The sequence below is a fragment of the Mesoplodon bidens genome (genome assembly GCF_964165515.1).
Source record: "Mesoplodon bidens genome assembly, chromosome: 2".
In the NCBI taxonomy this organism is placed as follows: Eukaryota; Metazoa; Chordata; class Mammalia; order Artiodactyla; family Ziphiidae; genus Mesoplodon; species Mesoplodon bidens.
The window spans coordinates 88,091,789-88,115,715 of record NC_138177.1 but is presented as its reverse complement, the minus strand read 5'-3'; the positions used below and the strand labels follow the sequence as shown (position 1 = coordinate 88,115,715).

Here is a 23,927-nt window from a genome sequence, read left to right as displayed (position 1 = left end):
GGTGAGTGACGGCAAAACTTACTCCCTGCTCAGGCCTCAACGCTTCCACCCATATTCTCCTTCTCTTCCACAGTGGAGCTTTGAGTTTAGAACATACTAATGTCTCTTGTGAGAGCATGAATCTAGTAAGGAATGTCTCTAATTTAGGCTTTGAGTAAAAATAGACAATGGAGCAGAAGACCCTGCTTGGGACAGAATCCACAACTTGGACCTGGAAGGAGACTTGTTTAAGCAGAAGGTCTGCACACAAATGTCATGACCTTGATAATGAAAAACCAAAATATGTTTGCTCTTTTAGTCTTGGGGTCAAATTTATTATTTTCCAGAATTAAAATAAAGGGAGAAAAAAGATACATCTCATCTACCAACATAATAAAGCATAATAACAGGAAAGAAGAGATGAATCCTGAATTACTTTCTTTAGGATACTGTCCATGAGCCTGGCCATCTGATTAAAATACTGAGATGAACATGTGCAAAGAAATGCAAGCCAGTGTGCAATTCACAGGTACACTCACAAAATGCTAGGGTTACCTTTTCTAGCAAGGCAGGAAATACTCACCATAGGATGGGAAGACTTCAGTTCAAACTGAATAAATTATTAGTCAAATAAACTAGATTAGGTGATGTGATCTTGTGGAAATGTCAAAGATACCAAATTGAAATTAGGAGGTTGGGGGTTTGATTTCAGGTTCTGTCTTTAACTAGGTGTAGGATCTTAGACCTGTAATTAACACTTCTGGACCATGATTTTCTCTTCTCTAAAATGAGGAAATTAAAATTGATAAGTAGTTTTCAAAATTTTTGTTGTTGTTTTGAAAATTCCAGAACAATTTCTTCAAATGTAAGTTTAGAGAATCTTCATGTATACAAACATAAAAATGAAACTACTCTAATTGAAGCTGATGTGGGTGCCTGGAACCATCTGTTCCCATAAGGCTGCCTTTGGTTGGAACCCAGGGAACTCCAAACTCCATGAAGCTCAGTGTAAAAGTTGCTGGACAGGATAATCCTTGGAATCACTTTCATTTCTGACTGGCTACAACTCAAGGACTCTAATAAAATTAATTGTTAAAAGTTACAAATTCAGTCATTATGTTGGGCATAGATTTTAGCCTGGGAAACATGGAGGCACCAACATCCAGTGATGACATGGTTAGTTATTTTTCACACCTTGGTTGCCCTGTGTCAGAAAATCTTCTATACGTACTAGAAAATTTCTATAAGAAATTTTCTATAAGTCAAATCTAGTTTATTTGACTAATTATAAGCAATTGAAAGGTCCTAATAGATATTTTTCTACTGGAACTATTGAAACCTAATTCTGATTGTTATAACAAGTCCCCTACTTTACGAAGTTCTAACTAAGTAAATGTGATTATCTTAGAATAAACTCAAATTACCTTTTCCCAGGCTACCTATCTCTGACTGTAGCTAGTTCAGCACTCACCCAATGACAATTACTTGGGAACCATTGATCTACCCTGGCTTCAAAATTATGAAGCTCTGTATTCACCCAAAAAACAAGCACACTAGTTTTCTATATAAATCCTCAGATCTCCATACTGCTTTCTCCTAAACAAATTGATGAACAAACAAACAAAAATGCTTTCCAAAGTCTCATTTTAATTTGCAAGGAGAATGAACTCTTTTGTATTCATAACATTAATATTATACACAATAATAATATTTTTCTCTGCTGTGTTTTGTAAACCTCACTGAAGAAACCAGAAGAAAGTTAAAGCTTTCCACACCATTTTCTTGACCCCCTCTCAGTGGGCTGAGCTGAGTGATTTTCATATTGACTCAGGTTCTGTAGGCTTCTGGAGCCATGGAGAATCAGAGTAGGTAGGAAAGAACTCCTGACAGATCAAGTTCCACGGTAAATGTTAATAAATATGACTGAGTCAGCAAAATGGTGGAATAGAAGGTTTCAGTCCTCATCCCCCCACAAAAACACCAATGTGAAAATCATTCATGGATGAAAATACCTGCATAAGGGCTCCAGAATCCAGGTGAGAGATTACAGAACCAGGGTAGAACACAGAAATGAAAAAAAGACACATTGAAGAGGGTAGGGAGGACAGTTTTATTTTACCTGTGTCACCTTTCTCCCAAGCCTACACAGCACCAAGAGAGATGCCTCACCTCACACTTAAGATGGTTTTTATTACAAAACCCAAAAGATAACAAATGTTGATGAAGGTGTGGAGGAAAAGGACCACTTTACAATGTTGATGGGAATACAAATTGATGCAGCCACTATGGAAAACAGTATGGAGTTTCCTCAAAAAATTAAAAATAGGATTACCACATGATCCAGCAATTCCACTTCTAGATATATATCCAAAGGAAATTAAGTCAAGATCTTGAAGATCCTGAACTCACATATTCATTGGAATATTATTCACAATAGCCAAGACAAGGAAGTGACATTCATCAACAGATGAATAGGTAAAGAAATGTGGTCTATACATACAATGAAATATTATTCAGCCTTAAAAAAAGGGAAACCCCACCATTTGTGACAACATGGATGAACCTGGAGGACATTATGCTAAGTTAAGTAAGTCAGACACAGAAGAACAAATTCTGCATGATACCACTTATAAAATGAATCTAAAATAGTCAAATGCATAGAAACAGAGACTGGAATGGTAGTTGCCAGGGACTGGGGGGAGGGGGAAAAAAGAAGGTATTAGTCAACTGTACAAAGTTTTCATTACACAGATGAGTATGTACTAGATACCTATTGTACAGTTTAGATAGTTAACAATATCGTAGACTTAATTTGTTATGAGAATAGATCTTATGTTAAGTGTTCTTATCACAATATAATAATAATAATAGGGCTGGAGGAAACTTTTGGAGATGATGGATAGGTTTAAGGCATTGATTGTGGTGATGGTTTCATGGGTGTATACTTGTCTCCAAACTCATCAATTTTATATATTAATTATGCACAGATTTTTATACGTAAAAAATGAAATAAAATATAACAGAAAAACATGACCAAGCCCAAGTTCTTCTCTAATTCACAGATACATTTTTAAAAGTGTTATCTTGTTCCAGGGCACATCCAAGCACTTTAAAAAGTGACATTTATTGTGTTTTCTTCCTGATTACAAAAGTGCTGCATGATCACTAAGGAAAACGTGGAAATTACAAGGCCTCTGGATTCTTTGATTGCACCAAAGGGAAAGCCAAGCATCCTTCTCCATCCTGTCCTGTTATCAGGATCCAAGTCATATCCTTCTCCATCCTGACCCCCTCTCTTCATCCAGGGATGGCTTCAAGAACTCATTTAACCTATTAGTCAATTAGTATCTTAAAGGTCAACTCAATATTAACTCCTCCAAAATTAAAACTATTGCTTTTGGTGTACACTTTTCCCCTCTACAACATGGCATGATGAATGTTAGCTTTAATATTCTATGATTTGGTAACCATAAAAAATGACTCCAGTTCACATTTTATTTTATTTTATTATCTTGGGCTATATTTCACATCTAACTCATCTGAGAGGGTCCCTTTAGATGTGGACCCATGCAAAAGAAAATGTTCTCAAGAAATGCATGTGGCATAATATAATGTTATATATTTTAAAAAGCAGAAACAAAAGTGTATATGAGATGTGCTACAATGTTAAACTGCACAGATTCATCAATGAACAGAATATAGGGGCAGAGAATAAAGAAACTTACCTAGTAAGTTTGCTACCTAAAGTGGCATTTCAAATCAGTTAAGAAAAGATGAATTTTTAATAAATAATATTAAAGCATGTAGCTAACTATTTGGGAAAAAAGCTCCATCCACAGGCATTAAAGAAAAAATTAACTCCATATAGGTCAAAGATCAAAATGTAAAAAATAAATGACAAAGTGTTAGAAGAAAACATAAGTAATTTTTTAAAATATAATCTTGGGTTTAAAAGGCCCGTTTGCTTAAGCAAGATACCAAAGCCAGAACTCATTAAAAAAAAAAAAAAAAAAAGATTGATTTTAACTACATATAAATTAAAAACATTGTGGGCAAAAACACCACAAACAAAATTTAAAAAAAAAGCAACTAAGAAAATATATTTGCAACACATTTGACAAAGCTCTAATACACTTTATATATAAAGTCAGGGCTAATTTATTTATGGTATAGAGTTCTTTCAAATAAAAAGGAAAATCCAATAGAAAAGTAGACCAAAAAAATATGCAGGCAGTACTCTGACAATGAAATGCAAATGATTTATAAATGTAAACAATAACACTCATTTAAAAGAGTGCAAATTAAAACAATGAGGTAACATCTGTCACCGATGAAATTGGCAGAGATAACAAAGTTGAAAGATGTGCAAAGTCTTTGGAAGGCAGTTTTACAATAACTCTCAAAATTTAAAAATTCAAATACCCTTTGACCTATCAATTCTACTGCTAGGGATTTCTCCTAGAGATAGATTCCTACACATATAAAGAGTAGGGCTTCCCTGGTGGCGCAGCGGTTGAGAGTCTGTCTGCCGATGTAGGGGACAGGGGTTCATGCCCCGGTCTGGGAAGATCCCACATGCCGCGGAGTGGCTGAGCCCGTGAGCCATGGCCGCTGAGCCTGCGTGTCTGGAGCCCGTGCTCCACAACGGGAGAAGCCACGGCAGTGAGAGGCTCACGTACCGCAAAAAAAAAAAGAATAGATATTTTCATGGATGTTCATTTTAGCTTTGTTTTAAATAATAAAAGTATCTAGAGATAAGCTAAATGTTTATCAGTAGGAAATGATTAAGTAAATGAAGGTATAGCCATACGATGGAATGCAATGAAGTCAGTAAAAAAGCTGAGTTAGATAGGGACTGACTTGGAAGGATATCTAGGTATATTAAGTGGGAAAAATGTAAAGGAAATGAATATTTTATGCTCCTATTTATACATGACACTAGATTTCTTAAAAGGTGAACAAGTATGGCTGGTACAGTGAAGTAGCAGGACGTACCGGTTAGAATCATCAAAACAACTTTACTTTTGGCTCTGGTCCCTTTAAGTTTGCTGCTCCGTGGAGATGGTTCTACCCTCTTCCTAGATTTTTCTTCTGACTTGAAGGTAATAAAAGTTCTACAGTCAATATAAGTTACAAACACAATTCAGTTTACTAACCAGTCCCAGATGATAACCAAGACTCCAAACCTGACTGAATGTTACATCTGATCCTCTTCCCCAGCCCAGCCTGCTATGGGATGCTGCTTGAACCCACCTTCCTTTTCTCTTTTCTTGCTTTACTCTTCCACCCCTCATTTTCCATCTTGCTATTTTGATTTCTGAACCAGCTTTAGTCAAAGCCAGGGAAGGGAGAAGAGTGGCAAGAGGAATAGGAGAGTTGTCACTTAACTGGTGTGGGCTTAAGAGGGCTTCATGCCTCCAGGGCCTGGCAGATGTTTCAAGCTGACATTTTCCCCTCTTGAGAGAATTTGTGCATTTTCCTCCAGCCACTGGTTCCCATCTCTCCCTGCTTTTCAAGTATGTCCCTCCAAACAGCAGACTTTCTCTGTTGGGGTCATATTGCTCTTCCTTGGGCAGAAGTTAAGATGGATCCAGGCCATTTTTCTTTTCTGCGTGGCCCACATCTGATATATGAGAAACAGCAGGCTCAAGGCCAGAGAGGAGTCTCCTGGGACTAATACAGAGCAAGAGAACAGAGTCAGGAAAACTGAGAGACAGAGACACACCCACAGAGAAAGCCAGGAGACTGGAGAGGTAGTCAGGGAACAGATCGTGTAGGGCCTTGAGAGTCTGTCTGCACCTTAGAATCTGGGGTACAGTTCAGTTCTAATTAATGGAGGGTCTTCAATAAATATTTGTTGAGGTTTTTGTTTTTCTTGTTTCACTCAGTTCTTGTACTTAAGAACTACACAGTCAAGTTGGGGAGATAGACATGTACACCAGTGCACTACAGTACAATGTGGAGACATGAGAAGAAATAACAATGCTCTGTGGGGAGAAGCAAAAAAGGTTCCATAGACAAGGCGTCATTGGGTGGTATCAGGTAAAGAAGAGCTGTAGGGTAGGACCAACTGGGATGGTTGCACTGTCTGATTAGATGATCAAGAATGTGCAGGCCACAAGTGATGTGAGTATGGAGGGAGGTGAGGGAAAGAAGAAGGAGACAGATCCTCGATGATGGAGAAAGGGGATTTGGGAGCCAGAAAGCAGTATGAAGAGGCAACCCAAAGTACCATCTCCTTCCCTTCTCAGGGACCAAATCCCTTCAGGGTGACACTGGAGGAAAAGGACCTCTCAGTGGTTGTCTCCACTGCAGCTTTTTTTTGACAGTTGGCATTGCAGAAATCTGGGTCTCATTGCCAGGAAGTTTCACAAGGCAGATTTGCCAAGGGAAGTCCCCGGAATCTCCTGGACTTCTTCCTGCTTCCTTCCCATAAGAGAGGCTGTTGAAACCTCTAGGGCATAAAAGGCCGAGAGGCATCCCAGGGAAGCTGACCAGGGATATGGGAGAAATCACCATGGACCAGAAGTCTGTCTCTCTGAGTAGGTGAGCTCTGGGCTGATAATTCAGCAGGAAGTTAATGAGGAGAGAAGGGGTAACATAGGTAACATAGACCTATGGAAGAAGCGTTCATCTTCTTCTCCTGGGACACCAGTCTCTCTGTTCAATTCCTTATCAAAACCTATCGAGTCAAGGCAACTGCCCTAGGGGACCATCTGATCTTTCCTAGATGGGCAAGGGAGCAGCTGTGGCCAGAGCCCTTCAGACCATCAGGAGTGTTTTCAGTCTGCATTTTCACAGAGCCACCTCTTATCCAGATTGTGATATACGAGCACTGTCTTGGGAGTCCCATGTTTCATGGGCTCTGCTTTCTGCACATGTTAAAACTTTAGGGAGCCTCACCACTTCTTGTCTTCAGAATGATCTGTTGGGGTAAATGTTTTCTAAGATCCTCCTTTCAACTCTAAAGTTCTGATCCAAAACTCTGGCTTTCATGGTGGCTGGGAATTTGGATGAAGGTGAGGATGAGACTAAATAAACAGGGCTATGGGTGAAGAAGGGAAGTTTGCTGGGCCGAGATGGATTATGTCTTATGGAGGAAAAGGAGCCATTTCATTGTGTCTTTCCCTCTTTCTTCCTGCCTATGGTCTCAAGGCATGCCTGCCCACTTGGAAATGGCAAGAGCATTTTTTTTTCTTTTTCTTTTTTTTTTTTTTGGTACGCGGGCCTCTCACTGTTGTGGCCTCTCCTGTTGCGGAGCACAGGCTCCGGAAGCACAGGCTCAGCAGCCGTGGCTCACAGGCCCAGCCACTCCGTGGCACATGGGATCCTCGCAGACCGGGGCACGAACCCTTGTCCCTGCATCGGCAGGCGGACTCTCAACCACTGCGCCACCAGGGAAGCCCACGGCAAGAGCATTTTAAGTTCCCTGTTGAAGGTCTCAGCTCTGAGCCCTTGGGGGAGCAGCCCACAGGGAGCTGGCACTTTGAAGAAGGGCCTGGAGGCTGACTTAACAGCAGATGTGGCAACCAGAATTCTCCTACCCACTTAGCAGGTGTGTGGAGGACCAGTTCCCTAAGAGTGATGTGAATCAGGAGAACAGAACCCTTGAATCCAGTTTCCCAGCCCCAAAGTCTGTGGAGAAGGCACAAGCCCCAACAGCTGTCATCCAAAGTTTTATCTCATTTTTAACTGCCCTTTTCTCCATTTTCAGACCCCCCCAAATGTCCTAGTGTGGGTAAGTCTAGACAATGTCCCCAGGGTGGGGGTCATAGTTCAAGGAGTCTTGCCTTTTGGGTGAGGTTTCCAGCACCAGGGTCCTGCCCTTTCCTTCCTTTTAGGAGGGTGAATTAAGGATAGAATGGTCTCATCAGTCCTCCCAGGGGAGGTGCCCTATGGAGAAGAGGCTGGACATGACCTCAGTCATGAAGGCTTAGCGCACTTCCAGAGGCAGCTCACACTCCTCAATTCACCTTGCCTTGTTTTAAGTTAGTTGTGTGTACACATGGTGACTATTCATTTCAATTCACCCAGGAGAGTTCTGGTTCAAGCTGGTGCCCCAGGGAAATGATTAATAATGATCCTTTTTCACCCTCCAAACTGTCCCATTGTATGATAAACTATTTGGTCACCTTAACTATATTCAATTCCAGACAAGGCTGTGAGCTGCCTGAGTACAGGGACAGCATCAACCTCATTTTAGCTTCCTCAATATCCAGGACAACACTTGGCACAGAGCAGGTGGTTCAATTAATTTCTGTTGGATAAATGAATGAGCAAATGAATTCCCAGTTTGGAAAATGTTTCTCTGTAGGGCTGTAGACTCCACAAGGTACCCAGGAGCTGGGGACCTCAAGGCCCTATAAAGAGACCTCAGTAGCTATGCCTGCAGTGCCCAGAGGAAGTGTAGCTATATCTTGCATGTAGGCACACCCACACACTCACTGCCACAGTCTGAGACAGAGAACCAGGTGTGGCTTAGTAGATTTCCTTCTCACCCACCTCTTACAGTTTTAGTGGTCTTGCTTCTTCAAGAAGTCAAGTAGTCAATGAGTCACCACTGCCTGGGTCCCCTGGGCTGTGTCCTTTCTGATGTTTGGTTTATATCTCTGCTTCATTCTGTTTCTCTTGATGACTCTGCCAGGTTCTGACACTAACATATTGATGACTCTGAGTTTTTGTCCTGTGTGTCTCTTTGTGCATGCATGGCTCTGCTTCTATCTTTTGAGCCTCTCTCTCTCTGTCTCTCTCTCTCACCCACTTCAATGTTGTGTGTATCATCTCTTTTTCTTTTTTTTTTTTTTGCGGTAGGCAGGCCTCTCACTGCTGTGGCCTATCCCGTTGCGAAGCACAGTCTCTGGACGCGCAGGCTCGGTGGCCATGGCTCACGGGCCCAGCCGCTCTGCAGCATGTGGGACCCTCCCGGACCGGGGCACGAACACGTATCCCTTGCATCAGCAGGCGGACCCCCAACCACTGCACCACCAGGGAAGCCCTATCATCTCTTTTTTTTATGCACTGATATTTCTGTGTCATTCATCCATCCATCCACATTGAATCTCAGTGCTCTGTGGATGTTTTCCATATGGACAATATCTCTGTCTCTCACTGTATCTCTTAACTGGGGTCTGGATGCTCAAGAGCCAGCACTGGGGGTCCAGGTTGAATGACCTTCAGAGGCTCTGGCTGAATAAGCAAAGGAAGCCACCATGGTTTTTTGGGGAAAAACTGTGGCATTCTGGGCTCTGAGGCCACCGCACTAGGTTCCCCATTGGCTCTCTTCCCTCTACTCCAGGATCTGCCTACAAACTGGTTTGCTACTTTACCAGCTAGTCACGGGACAGGCAGGAACCAGGAAAGTTCACCCTTGAGAGCACTGACCCCTTCCTATGTTCTCACCTCATCTACTCATTCGCCAGCATCAGTAACAACAAGGTCATCATGATGGACAAGAATGATGCGATGCTTTACCAGACCATCAGCAATCTCAAAACCAAGTCAGTAGGATGGTAGTGGGGAGCATCCAGGGTGGGTTTTGGGGGAAAGCAGATAGTTGTAAACTGGGCCTAAGGCCTTCTAGTTCCATTCATTCATTTGTGCATTTATTCAAGTGTTTTTCCTTGGGCATAATCCTGATGCTTCCTGGTTTTCTCCCCCATGCCTCATCCCTTCACTGAACTTAGCTGCTAAACAGCTGGAGCCAACTTACCCATATTCTAGTCCTAACCCTTTAGGCAAAGTTTTCCCTGGCAGCCCGTAAAGAAATAATCAGCTTATTCTTCTACTACAGGAATCCCAAACTGAAAATTCTCTTGTCTGTTGGAGGGTATCTGTTTGGTTCCAAAGGGTAAGACCACAGTATCTCTATTTTTTGTTTATTCTGCCATGTAATTTCTAATCATCACTGTTTTTCCTCCTCTTGAAAAGAGACATTGAATTAGGCTTTAGAAAGGTCCTCCCTTGGCTTAGATGGCAAAACTGATCTGAATTTTGTCATAAGTTGAGGCATAGCACTATGTTTTCTTGCGTCTTGGAAGGAACTCTGCAGGAGCTTAACACAAGCTCAGATACTTAAGTCCTGGGAGAAAATGAACTGGAAGCAGTATTTGGTAAACTTTCAATTATTTACATGAAGGTTTTTCACCTAATGGACTATGGGGAGATGCAATTTTTTTAAGGGTTTAAGGGTTTTGAGGGTTTGACTTTGTACCATGGGGGTGGGTCAGGTAGGTGACTTCCACATAAAACCAAGTCCTTAGCAGCCATCAGTGGACCTCGATTTCCTGGGTCATGGTTGTACAGCTGGATGGCCTGGAAGTGCAAAGCAGCATAAGGGCAATCAGGTCTGTTTTGCTTAAAAACAAAATAGTTATTAATATGAGACATATATTATAAATTATAACTCCTATCCACAGGAAAATTATACTCCATTTGCATCGAGCTAAATAACTACAAATATGTAAGGAAGAAAGGCATCTTTTTTTGCAATATTTAAATTCAGTTAATCTAATTTTGAATTTCTTCTGTTTTAATTTTTTTTTAAAGTGCCAACATTTTAAAAAGTCCAGAGATCTTAATCTCAGTCAGCAGAGGCTTTCCGCTTTCACGAGAAGTCTGATAAGACATCTTTCTCATGCAGCAGGTCAGTACTCTTTACAGCTGGAGTAAGCAGAGGAAAGAAGTAGCATTAGAAGACCTATGTAGATGAGTGACCTAGGGAAAGTGAACACACCTCTCTGAGCTCAGTTTACCCATCTGTAAGACGTATATCACAACATCTACTTCATAAGGTGCGTGCAAAGACTTTGAATGAGGTAACGTATGTCATGTGCCTGACTTAGTTATCAACCAGTAAGTGTCAACTTCTTCTTCTCTTTTTTTTATACTGAATATTTTCATCTATGAAATAAGAGGGCTGACCTAATTAATTTCTAAAGTCTCTACTAGCTCAAAACTTGTAGAATACTTAGTAAAGCAATTTCTACACACATAAAGAAAAAAGATCAAACCTACCTAACTTATTTGGTTCTGCGTTAACCTCACCATGAACTCCTTTTAATTATTAATGGATTTTCATGGCAACTATCCATCTGATTCCCAAATTCTCTCTCATTCCTAATACCTGCTTACCTCGATACAATTAAAAATATTTTCATTCATTCATTCTTACATGCATGCATTCATTTATTCAATAAATAATTTATTGAGTACTTATTGTATATTAGTTTAGTGGTTAAAAGTAGGACTTTGGAGATAAACAAATTTGGTTTGGCTTTCTCTTTAGCTATATGCAAGCTGCATGCAAGTTGTTTAACTTCAGGCAATTTCTTTTTTTCTTTTCTTCTTTTTTTTAGGCAATTTTTCTTAATGTCTCTATGCTTCAATTAAAAAAAAAACTGTACAATGAGGCAAATAACAGAATCAACCTAAGGATGAAGTTGTGAGGGCAGGCAATGCAAGCAAACTTTTTAGGTAGTGCTGATGTGCAAAAAGGACCTAATGGTTGCAATAATTATTGTTGTATATAAACGTTGTCATTATTATTAGGTAAATGCCAGGCTTTGTGCCAGGTGCTATGCAGCAATACTTAAAAATGTGTAATGAACAGACTTGCTTCTAAATTTCTAAAGAATGTTTGTCTTTCCTAAAATTGGAGGCTTCTGCCCAGAACATCAGATGCAACTGCTCCCTAAAAGAGGTATCCTTGCTTTTCTTCTAATCACTGTGAGCATTTCTGAAATATAAGAATAAAGTTACAAACCTACTCCTACAATGTTTTTCAGATAATAGTCCAAGTTTTTCTATCTCCTCCACTGTGCTGCTGAGATATATGCAGGAACCAAATCCTCAATTTAATTTTTTTTTCTTTTCTTTTTTTTTAACATCTTTATTGGAGTATAATTGCTTTACAATGGTGTGTTAGTTTCTGCTTTATAACAAAGTGAACCAGTTATACATATACATATGTTCCCATATCTCTTCCCTCTTGCGTCCCCCTCCCTCCCACCCTCCCTATCCCACCCCTCTAGGTGGTCACAAAGCACCGAGCTGATCTCCCTGTGCTATGTGGCTGCTTCCCACTAGCTATCTATTTTACGCTCGGTAGTGTATATATGTCCATGCCACTCTCTCACTTTGTCACAGCTTACCCTTCCCCCTCCCCATAACCTCAAGTCCATTCTCTAGTAGGTCTGTGTTTTTATTCCTGTCTTACCCCTAGGTTCTTCATGACATTTTTTTTTCTTAAGTTCCATATATATGTGTTAGCATACGGTATTTGTTTTTCTCTTTCTGACTTACCTCACTCTGTACGACAGACTCTAGGTCCATCCACCTCACTACAAATAACTCAATTTCGTTTCTTTTTATGGCTGAGTAATATTCCATTGTATATATGTGCCACATCTTCTTTACCCATTCATCCGATGATGGACACTTAGGTTGATTCCATGTCCTGACTATTGTAAATAGAGCTGCAATGAACATTTTGGTACATGACTCTTTTTGAATATGGTTTTCTCAATGTATATGCCCAGTAGTGGGATTGCTGGGTCGTATGGTAGTTCTACTTTTAGTTTTTTAAGGAACCTCCATACTGTTCTCCATAGTGGCTGTACCAATTCACATTCCCACCAGCAGTGCAAGAGGGTTCCCTTTTCTCCACACCCTCTCCAGCATTTAGTGTTTCTAGATTTTTTGATGATGGCCATTCTGACTGGTGTGAGATGATATCTCACTGTAGTTTTGATTTGCATTTCTCTAATGATTAATGATGTTGAGAATTCTTTAATGTATTTGTTGGCAATCTGTATATCTTCTTTGGAGAAATGTCTATTTAGGTTTTCTGCCCATTTTTGGATTGGGTTGTTTGTTTTTTTGTTATTGAGCTGCATGAGCTGCTTGTAAATTTTGGAGATTAATCTTTTGTCAGTTGCTTCATTTGCAAATATTTTCTCCCATTCTGAGGGTTAAGAAAAGTTTTAAGAACAGCTAGTACCTTCCAAGGGTTTTTATTGTTTATTTTCCAATAAATATGTGCTTTGATGCCAGGCACGAAATGTCCACCTCATGAAAACCACAATGTTTAAACAGATACTTATCAGCCCTGAGGACTGCCAAAAAAGCTAATAAGCTGGTGCTTTTCATGGTGATGGTCTCTACCACCCTGTTAAGAGCCATGACATTTTGTCCTTATTGAGCAAAGAAGGTGGTGGTGAGGGGAGTGCAGGTTGGAGGTACACAAAGTGGTGTTTGTAGGGGAGGAGGTCTGTTGACTTACTGATTAGCTATATACACATCTGGGTTAAATGCTCTCCACTTGGAAGATATCCTTTGTGATAACCTGGTACTCAGATGGTATAAAAAGAAAATCCAGGCTCTGCTAGACCAGTGCCAATGGCAACCATGGCAAAGCTTATTCTCACAGGTGAGTCTGTAATTGGAGATAGAGCCTTGCTCTTACCTGATTTCTTTTTCTCTCTGCATCTGACAGACATGAAATAGTCTTCATACACACCTCTATGCTTTTCTATTGTTCTTTCATCATTTCAAATTTCCAAGAGAATCCAGACATACACAAATAAGTCTACTTCTGATTCTCTTAATCTCAATTGACTCTGACAGCATTTCTACCTTCATTGATGCCACAAGCATGGTCCTAAAAGAAAGGCTAGTTTTCTTCCAATGCTTGTCTTACACTCCCATTCCTTGTTGGGTTGTTCCCATTTCTCTATTCATCTTTCTGCACCACCTCATTTTAATTGATATTATTTTAATTTACATGTTTGTGATTTGGGTCTATCTTTTTCAGAGATGAAAATCAGTGGGAACTGAGAGACAGTTATGCAAGTTATCTTTGTTCTACTGTTTTCAGAATTATTTCTCTTTAATCCCTTACTGTCTTACTGAGTTGCTCATGTATTATAAAAATATCAGTTAGAATTCAATCATTTAAAGGGGTTGATTCAGTACATTGTTTAGAGCCAATTTGTATCCATAGCTTATTAGTTGCTCTAGAGCTGAGATTTACAAACTTTTTATAGCTTCAGAACCTTTTCCAAATGAAACCTCTAGCTCAAGTTATAAAGCAATCAGGTCAAAAGTGTCCTGGTAGAAGCCAGGGAACAGCATCTGGAGCCTTGTCTAACAGTTTCTAGTTCTCTTATACTGTAAGGGCTCTTAAAGTTGGTATAAAAAAAACTCGAAGGCCCCAAGAGATACTGAATTCACTGATTTAGAGGATGCTTTGTGTGTGAAGCTGTATTCATCCCAGTTAAGGGTGGTGAAGCATGGATGGGTGTGTAGTCATTGAGTAGAGTAAATTTTGGGTAGTTTCAGTACATAGATCTTCCATAGGTAGTAGACTTACAATTCTGCCTTCCGTAACATTTGTTACTGACATGGAAGATGGAAGAAGAGAGAACCATGCTCATTTTCGAGTAAGAGAAGGGAAGTACAGATTTATTGGTGCCTTCACTGAAAAGCCTACACTTTGGCATAACCCCTAAGTGCCACTTGGGCTATAAAAACCTATGACCCATAGGATGGTACCCAAGGCCTCAGAATTATATTCTACAAGATATAGACACTTTGTTCAGGATACATGTGTTTTCTTTCTCTCTAGGTCTGGCCCTTCTGCTGAATGCTCAGCTAGGTAAGTCATGGACTCCGTATCGTATCCTTGACATAATTTTTTCCTACAATAAACCTAAAATCTTTATAAATTATTCATAATGCAATTGTCTGCTTAATGTATTAAATGTGATTTTTTCATATTCTAATATTACTTTTTAAAAAGCATATCAAGAGACAGATAAGCTATACTAGGAAAGAAAGCTACTGTCTTCTTTACAGACAGGTGGATTTGATGTTGGGAGAACCTGTTATTTTGTATTGGCTGCCACTGTTATTCTCTTCAGCATGACCACCTGAGAGTTGTAAGTTGGTATTCACTGGGCTTCATAGGACTACTGGGCATTTTTTCTTCAGTGGTTCCTAGGCTTCACCAAGATCCCAAAGTGAATCTGTCAAAGTTAAAAATAACCAACTTGAAAGTCAGTGACTAGTTTCCAAGTTGGAAGCTTTGAAATCATTTGCAAGATTGTTCCTGTTAACCACCCTTACACAGAGATCAGGCATCTGAGGCAAAGAGAGGGAAACAGAAACAGGGCTAAAACTTACAGCGCATTTCAGTGGCACTTAAGTCAGGCCATTTTTCTTGCTTCTTACTACTCTCAGGTTCTGCCTACCAGCTGATATGCTACTTCACCAACTGGTCCCAGTACCGGCCAGGCCTGGGAAGTTTCAAGCCTGACAACATTGACCCCTGCCTCTGTACTCACCTGATTTATGCCTTTGCTGGGATGAGAAACAACGAGATCACCACCATTGAATGGAATGATGTGACTCTCTACCAATCTTTCAATAGCCTGAAAAACAAGTAAGAGAATGGGAAGATATCTAAGTTGGTATCTCTGCAGTTCAGGTTCAGTGAGTCTGAGGTGGGAACCAAGACTCTGTATTTCTAATAAGCTTCCTTATGATGCTGATGCTTCTGGTCCAGGAGCTACACTTTAGGTATCGAGGATATAGATAACGTAGCACGTTGCCTGCTCTAGTTAGTATTAAAAAATAGTTCTGTATCTTCCTTTCACTGTAATTAATATTTTTTTTTATGACTCAGGAAACTGCAAACCATCTTAGCTACTTGCATCAGAGAACAGGAGGCAGAGGATACCGAAGATTAGACATTAACAGAGCCCAAGAAATCAGAAGAGTTTGCTGTATTTTAATAGAGTTCTGTTCTGTGTAAAAATGAAACAAAACAAACAAAAACCCTGGTATCTTTTAATTTCTAATTTGTTCAGTTAGTTACATCCAGGAGAAGTAAGGCTACAGGCCATTGCTACCTTCAGTAGTGGCAGTATCTTGAATGCAGCCCCTAGAATTTGAGTAATGATACCTAAGAAGAAATAAACCCCTTCAGAGTGGTATTTCTCAAAGTGCGATCCATTGACCATGCATCAAAATCACATGAGTCACTTGATAAAAATCTCAATCCCTAATCCAACGGAATCACAATCTCTGAGAAAGGGGTTAAAAACCTGGAATTTTAATGTTGTCTTCCAACTCCGGTCCTTGTACTTCATTCTTATATAGACTGATGTTTGAGAACCACTATTCCAGAAAATGTGCAGGATTTTAAGCCAACTGATTTATATTCATTATCATAAAGTCTGAGAAAGTAATTATGTTCAAGCAATATTTACCATTTCATCTGATAGAGTAGAATGTAAGAATTGCCAATACATTCCTATTTTTAAAAAACCCGGTCTCTTAATTTAGATTTTTCTAAAGAACTCTGAGTGCATTCATAATGATAACACAAATAATTTTTATAAAGTGTTCAGTAGTGAAGGAAAATTGTTCTACAGAATATTTTATCAAGGCAACATCAAAGTTTCTGACCAGGCCCAATACCGAAGCAATGTTATTTTAAATTGAGGAACTCATGGATTTTGAAGTTTTTCTTTTCTATCCTTTGCTTTAAAGGAACAGCCAGCTGAAAACTCTCCTGGCCATTGGAGGCTGGAATTTTGGAACTGCCCCGTAAGTCCTCTACGAGAGAGCCTGGTGTTCATTTGTTATGGAAAACAAGTTAGCCCAATGTGACCTATGTCCCTTCAGATTTCACAACTTAAGACAGGATATTAAGGATATACATTAAACAAATATGCTACTTAAATAAATTACTACACCAGAATCTCAGTATTAATTAGAACACCATTTATTTTGTATGTTTACATTTAGATGGATATTCTGGGACTACATTCACAGAAGCTTAGTTACTGAGATTTCAAAACAACCTCTTCTCAAAGTATTTCAGAAGTACAACCCCTGAGGAGAGTGTTATAGCACTTCTGTCTATTTACCTTCTGGGAGAAGGGAAGAGAAAGTCATGCAAATAAACAAGAAGACTTTTTTGAGGGTATACGAACATCAGGGACTATCTGGAGAGACAACACAGTGAGCCAAGGTAGCCAGGTGTTCAAAGCAACAGGTACAATTTGGGAGAAAGATCAGAGTTGGGTGGATAACAAAACACAGAGAATACTGAGGTACCATGGCTGACAGAGCAGTGATTACAAAGTAAGTACAGGAGAAAGCCAGGAACATAGTTTTATCTGGGATGTGGATCTTGGTGAAAAGCTCTGAGGCAGAAATATAGGAGTTTGACTTCACTACAAGATGTTGGGACTACCAAGGCCTCACCCTGCCTTCTTTGGATCTCCTTCAGTTTCACTGCCATGGTTTTCACTCCAGAGAATCGCAAGACTTTCATTTCTTCAGTCATCAAATTCCTGCGTCAGTATGGATTCGATGGTCTGGACTTCGATTGGGAGTACCCTGGCTCTCGTGGAAGCCCTTCTCAGGACAAGCATCTCTTCACTGTCCTGGTGCAGGTGAGGAGGGAGGTGGCAGTGTTTAGCCCAAGAAAATTCAAAGCCTGTTCTTTTCAAGGAGAACCTGGTGGTTCCAGAGTGAAACTAAACTGGAATTTAGAATTTTGGAAACTTTACATTGCAAAGATTCTTAGATATCATGCCTACCTTCAACAGCATTTAAGAATAATAATAACATTATCATGTGTGCTATGTGTCAGGCACAATTCTACAAGCTGTTTTTAGAATCATAACTCATTTCATCTTCATATCTAATCTATGATATAGGTAGTGTAAGTACCATAATCTTTATTTTACAGACGAGGAAGCTAATATATAGCGGGTTTAAGTAACTTGCCTAATGTCACACAACTAATAGGTGTTGTAACTACCCAAGTAGTCTGACTACAGAGCCCATTGCTTCTAACCTTTATACTAGACTGCCTATTATCACTGAGCACTTACACCATCCTAGACACTGCATTAAGTGTCAGGCTAAAGAATAAGACACAATCCTTGGCTTTAAAGAATACACAATCTTAGGTGGAAGCCTGAAAAATAACCAACAATTGCAGTACACTTAGGTAAATGTCATGATAGAGGTATTCAGAGTGCAAAAGCAGCACAGAGAGAAGGTACCTAATTCTGCTCTGGGGCAGGATCAAGAAGAGCTTGGTCTTGAAAGTGGTGTTAACCAATTAAGTGATGATGGGATTGCACAAATGGAGACATGTAGATATGTGTGAGCAGGTATGTGAGTAATGGATTATGAGGCTGCACCAGAGACAAGTATCAGATCATGTAGGATTTGTATATTATGTTAAGTAATTTGGACATTACATTCAAGGCAACTTTGAAGTATTTTCAAGTAATGGAAAGATATGACAAAGCTCATGTTTTAGAAGGATGACTGGCTTTAACCACGGCAGATGAATTAGAAGAAGGTAAGGAGGCAGGGATAGAGTTAGGAGGCTATTGCAATAAATTGAGCAAGAGATGACACTGGAAGTATATAAGAGATATTAGGAGGGTAGAATCAATAGGATTTGGAGACCAATTGGAAGTGGAAAAAGAGAGAACTTCCAGTTTTCTGACCTTGAGAACTAGTTTGACTATGGTCCTGTTAACTAAGATGGTAAATACAGGAAAAAGGGTAGATTAGGAGCAAGGAAAAGGACTCATTAATTTGTCTTTGAACAGTGCTGAGTGAGAGGAATCTGTAGGACATCCTATAGTTTTGCCTAATAGACACTGGATTAATAGATACTGGATGAATGCCAAGCTGGAGTTCAGAACAAAGGACTTGATTTGATATACTGTATTGACGTCATCAGCAAAGGTAAATAATTAAGAGATCACCAAGGAAAAATGAATGGAGTGAGAAAAGCCAAGGATGGCTTTTAGATTTACTCTCCCCCAAGACAGGGTTTTTTCCTATACCATCTGGTATACCAGATTGTCAGGCAGCCTCCAATAGTTTCAATATTAAGTAACTCACTGGTTGAAAAATAAACCTACTTACTTGTTGAACAGCTCTAGAGGTAAAAAAGAACATCTGTATTCTTAGTCAATACATGCGTCCAGTCATAATAACTTCCAGTTAGTGGTTCTTGCTATGCCCGCTGAAGTAACATAGAATGAAGCTGCACCTTTTGCAATATATTAGTTCAATATTTGAAGACGGCTATATCTTGCCTATAATTTTTCTCCTTCCAGTTAAATAACCTAGTTCCTTTAACAAGTACCCATACAACAATTTTCAGACGCACTCTTCACTGGAACACACTCTGGTACACCCTAATAATGCAGTTATAAAAACTGAATCCAGGGCTTCCCTGGTGGCGCAGTGGTTGAGAGTCCGCCTGCCGATGCAGGGGGTGTGGGTTCGTGCCCCAGTCCGGGAAGATCCCACATGCCACGGAGCAGCTGGGTCCGTGAGCCATGGCCGCTGATCCTGCGCGTCCGTAGCCTGTGCTCCACAACGGGAGAGGCCACAACAGCGAGAGGCCCGCGTACTGCAAAAAAAAAAAAAAAAAAAAAAAAAAAAAAAAACAACTGAATCCAGTGCTCCGGGTAAGATTAGAGTCACAAAATAACCTCTAGCATTGAACGGGAACCTATCACCTGGCTGTTACCACCTTCCTCACTGGCCAATTCAGCATTTCATTTGATGGGATGTCAGTCTTATAAAGTAGCTCATTTACTGGACAAAGGGAAGCAAATCTCTATATTACTAAAAGCTGGATATGGGTTACTGTAGCAAGTATAACTTCAAAGTGCAGTGATATAAGTAGAGCTCTGACTGGTCATCTGGGACCTGGGTTCTGGTCATGACCTGGATACTAACTTGCTGTGAGACTTTGGTGAAATTGTCTAACTTCTATGCATATTAGCTATAAAATGAATACCATCAATTCTGTCTACTTTATGGGGATATTGAGAAACTAAAGATAAAATATGTGAAAGCACTTTGAAAAAGAAAAGCATTATACAAACATATATTTATTAATATTTAAGGGGCTGAAATCAGTTTCATAGATGTCCTACTATAGTTGATTATTCTATAGGAAATGCGTGAAGCTTTTGAGCAGGAGGCCATCCAAACTAACAAGCCCAGGCTGCTGGTCACTGCTGCAGTAGCTGCTGGCATCTCCAACATCCAGTCTGGCTATGAGATTCCTCAGCTGTCCCAGTGAGTGACTCACCTTATCCTCAAACTCCTATAGGTATCAGTTTTGCAAAGTAGACTTGTCCTTCGTCTGTCTTGCCACTCAGGGACTTTGTTTAAGAGGCATTGGAAGTGGTATCTTTTGTCTGCACAGGTGTGGGAAATAACAATTGGAAATGCTTTTAAATGCTTTATCCCACCTCAGGTACCTAGACTACATCCATGTCATGACTTATGACCTCTATGGCCCCTGGGAGGGCTACACTGGAGAGAACAGCCCCCTCTACAAATACCCAACTGACACTGGCAACAATGCTTACCTCAATGTGGTGAGTACCCACACAGATGCAGGTTCAGACCAGAGATGTTGTAAATCACATGGAGGTTCAGAGACAAAAGAAATATAAATTCTGCAAAAGTCTCATTTGGACAACTCTCTTCTTAAGTGGCTGATCATATTTCATTAACTATAACCTCACCAAAATGTTTCAAAAAATACCAACTGGTCTTCCCTGGTGGCGCAGTGGTTGAGAGTCCGCCTGCCGATGCAGGGGACACGGGTTCGTGCCCCAGTCTGGGAAGATCCCACATGCCGCGGAGCAGCTGGGCCCGTGAGCCATGGCCGCTGGGCCTGAGCATCCGGAGCCTGTGCTCCGCAACGGGAGAGGCCACAGCAGTGAGAGGCCCGCATACCGCAGAAAAAAAAAAAAAAACCAATTAATCTATCTGTTATTAGCATCATTCAATTTTACCTGTTAGGTCAGTGGACTAGCATAACTAAGCAATGGGTCATCAGCAGATGATGCTTACCTGCTACATTTTCAGGATTATGTCATGAACTACTGGAAGAACAATGGGGCCCCAGCTGAGAAGCTCATCGTTGGATTCCCTGCCTATGGACACAACTACATCCTAAGCAACCCTTCCAACAATGGCATTGGTGCCCCTACTTCTGGTGCTGGTCCTGCTGGGCCCTACACGGGGCAGGCTGGGGTCCTGGCCTACTATGAGGTAGGTAGCCTGGATTTTACAGTTGAAATTCTGTGAATTTCATGCCTTGTGCTGCACAGTAGCCTTAGGGCTAGAATCTGTGTAGGGCTTGAATGTTCATTTTGTCCACTACTTACCTACTGTAACACAGATATTACTCCAAGTGCTTCAGGTGTTTAAGTAACCTATTCATTTACCTAATCCAGTATGAAGAATATTTGTAGTGTGCAATATCCCTTCAAACAACAGACTACATACTTAAGGTCATTTGTATTAGCACTTAAGGGAAATAAATAACTGTATCTCCCATACTAACATGGGTTCTCAAAATCAAGCACTAAGAATAGGGATAACATCTGAGTATTTCAAAAACAACTTGATCTTATTTACTGCAAATGAAAACCCATAATTAGAAATCTGATGAAAACCCCTATGGGAGGCATGACAGAAAAAAAAATCAAAGAGGAAATTGTATGTTTTCTCTTTTTTGGGAGTCATACTTAAAGGATTTGAATCTCTTGACTTTTTAAAGATCTGCACCTTCCTGAAAGATGGAGCTACTCAGGCATGGGATGCCCCTCAGGACGTGCCCTACACCTATAAGAGCAATGAGTGGGTTGGCTATGACAATGTCAAGAGCTTTAATATCAAGGTAAGGTCAGCCCCTCCAATGTGCTGTGAGCTCAGCCCTGAGTCCCCCAAAATAAAATGACTCCTGGTGTCCTCTATCCTTAAACAGGCTGAGTGGCTTAAGCAGAACAACTTTGGAGGTGCCATGGTCTGGGCCATTGACCTGGATGACTTCACAGGCACATTCTGTAACCAGGGCAAGTTCCCCCTGATCAACACCTTGAAGGATGTTCTTGGCCTGAAGAGTGCAAGTAAGTGACAGCAGGGGGATGCCCATGGTGTATAAGTGTTCCTTTTCCAACTCAAAAGACAGTCTAACATCTTCCCCCTTTGCCCCAGGAGTCTCTTCCCATTTTACCTCACTGTTCTTGCCTGCCTGAGAGAGAAGTTCTATATTCTTTCCTTACCCTTGAACGTCCACATCAGGAATTTTATGTTCTTATGAGAAACCAGGCCTACTGGGTGGGTTTTCCAGGTCTACTAATTCTTAAAGGTGTGGAAAAGCCTCAAGAAATTAGGCTGACCTTCAATATAAGCATTTATTTTTCTATGAACCCCTTATTAAGAGTCTCCTTCAGCCTGCCTGGGGAGATTGAACAAAAAAACCTAAGCAGTACTGAAATATTTCTAATCTATAATTCAGGGCAAGTACCAATTCCCTAAATTTTGTCCAGATTTTCTCTTACAGCTTATTTGCTTACTGCTTATACCCAGGTCCTAGAAAAGCATTTCGCATATACTGGGTGCTCAGTAAAATTTTTTTAAAATGATTTTAACATCATAAGAGAGAACTTTTAAAATTTAAAACTGGGCTGGCTTGAAATTATAGCTGTTCCTAATTCCTAAGATGGAGTTATCTTGTGAGCTCCTCAGTTACAGGGACCCAGAGCGAACTGCACTCCACCTCTAGACCTCACCCCAGGTCTGCTAGTTCTTCACCTCTAGGTGAATCTGAGAGCTTCTGCCAGGTCCACTAGTCTGCTCTTCATGCTGTTTCAGGTTGCACCACCTCTACTCAGTCCAGTGAGCCCAACAGTGGTACCGGAAGTGGGATTGGAAGTGGAAGTGGGAGTAGCAGCTCTGGAGGGAGCTCTGTGGGTAGTGGATACTGTGCCAGCAAAGCCAATGGCCTCTACCCTGTGACAAATAACAGAAATGCCTTCGTGAACTGTGCAAATGGAATTACATACGAGCAGTATTGCGGGGCTGGGCTTGTCTTTGACACCAGCTGTCAGTGCTGCAAGCTGGCATAAACCTGACCTGTGTCTCCATTCCCTAGTGTGCTGAACAGTCTCCTTTGCTTAGCACACCTTGCTCCTACCTAGAGTTCTGCAATAAAATCCATCAGTCAAAACATAAGTGTCCTTGGTTTTAAGCGATTTGGGTGGAGACCTTTCTAGATGTGAAAATACAAGTTGTGCATGGGGGTGGAGTGGCAGAAGAGAGTGTGTGAGGAAGTGATGACACCAACAAACCCACAAGCCTTCTACTGGCTTAGGTTGATATGCATAAAGGTTGGATGCTGTCAGGAGGAAACATCTGAATGTTTGGTGTTGGCATGGGATGAGGACATGAAGAAGATAGGTCTGCATCTTGGTGACTGTTCTCAGTAGGGAACCAAAGTGATTCTGGGAGACTCGGGGGCACAGGCCTGTTTGGCTTGCTCAAGGAACAGAAGGCCAGGACATTCTTTCCATGTCTGCTGAGGTCCCAGAGCTGGTCCAGCTCCCCTGAATTGGCAGCATTGGGAAGGTCTTTGCAGTGGGCTCCTTTGGGGATGTCTGTCTTTCTCAGGAGTGAAAGCAGAGGTCCTTTCCTTGAAACCATAGCTGTGGTCCCTAGCAGCTGTGGTTTTACTGCATTATCTCCTCCTCTGGCTTGGCTGATTGACTGGCATAGACATCAGATTCAAGAGGGCTTATCAGATTATCACCCCTTGGAATCTGCAACAGAGAACAAGGAATGGCTAACAGTCCCTGAGACTGGCTTTGCCTATATTATGTAAGCTCAGGATCTGTAGTGAGGAACTGAGGAGAAGGGAAAGTTGCCCTGGATGCAGAGCAAGAAGACTAAAGGGGAGCAATGGAGAAAAGCCACGATGAAAGATGCAGAGAGAACATTTATCAATAGCTTTCCAACTCTTCATTCTAGCTCCTTCCTGAGGCCCAGATGCATTTCTGCCTTTGGGTTCTGTGAAACACCCCTATAACTATGTAATA

At 40.8% G+C, this 23,927-nt stretch overlaps 1 protein-coding gene across 1 annotated transcript; it reads left to right on the top strand.

Moving 5' to 3' along the window:
• The first annotated feature begins 13,348 nt into the window (after nucleotides 1–13,348).
• On the top strand, nucleotides 13,349–23,927 carry LOC308607755 (acidic mammalian chitinase-like). The gene is made up of 11 exons (XM_081219975.1): nucleotides 13,349–13,405; nucleotides 14,603–14,632; nucleotides 15,217–15,418; nucleotides 16,531–16,587; nucleotides 17,276–17,441; nucleotides 19,988–20,112; nucleotides 20,294–20,417; nucleotides 20,914–21,099; nucleotides 21,611–21,730; nucleotides 21,818–21,959; nucleotides 22,708–23,927. The coding sequence occupies exons 1-11, from the start codon at nucleotides 13,375–13,377 to the stop codon at nucleotides 22,959–22,961; spliced, it is 1,437 nt and encodes a 478-aa protein (XP_081076101.1). The 5' UTR covers nucleotides 13,349–13,374; the 3' UTR covers nucleotides 22,962–23,927.

Bases quoted from the DNA above. Each gene is read 5' to 3' on its own strand.
- LOC308607755 (XM_081219975.1), top strand. From the start codon at position 13,375: ATGGCAACCATGGCAAAGCTTATTCTCACAG. The intron at 13,406-14,602 runs GTGAGTCTGTAA...CTTTCTCTCTAG, and splicing joins GGCAAAGCTTATTCTCACAG to GTCTGGCCCTTCTGCTGAAT. The intron at 20,418-20,913 runs GTGAGTACCCAC...CTACATTTTCAG, and splicing joins ACAATGCTTACCTCAATGTG to GATTATGTCATGAACTACTG.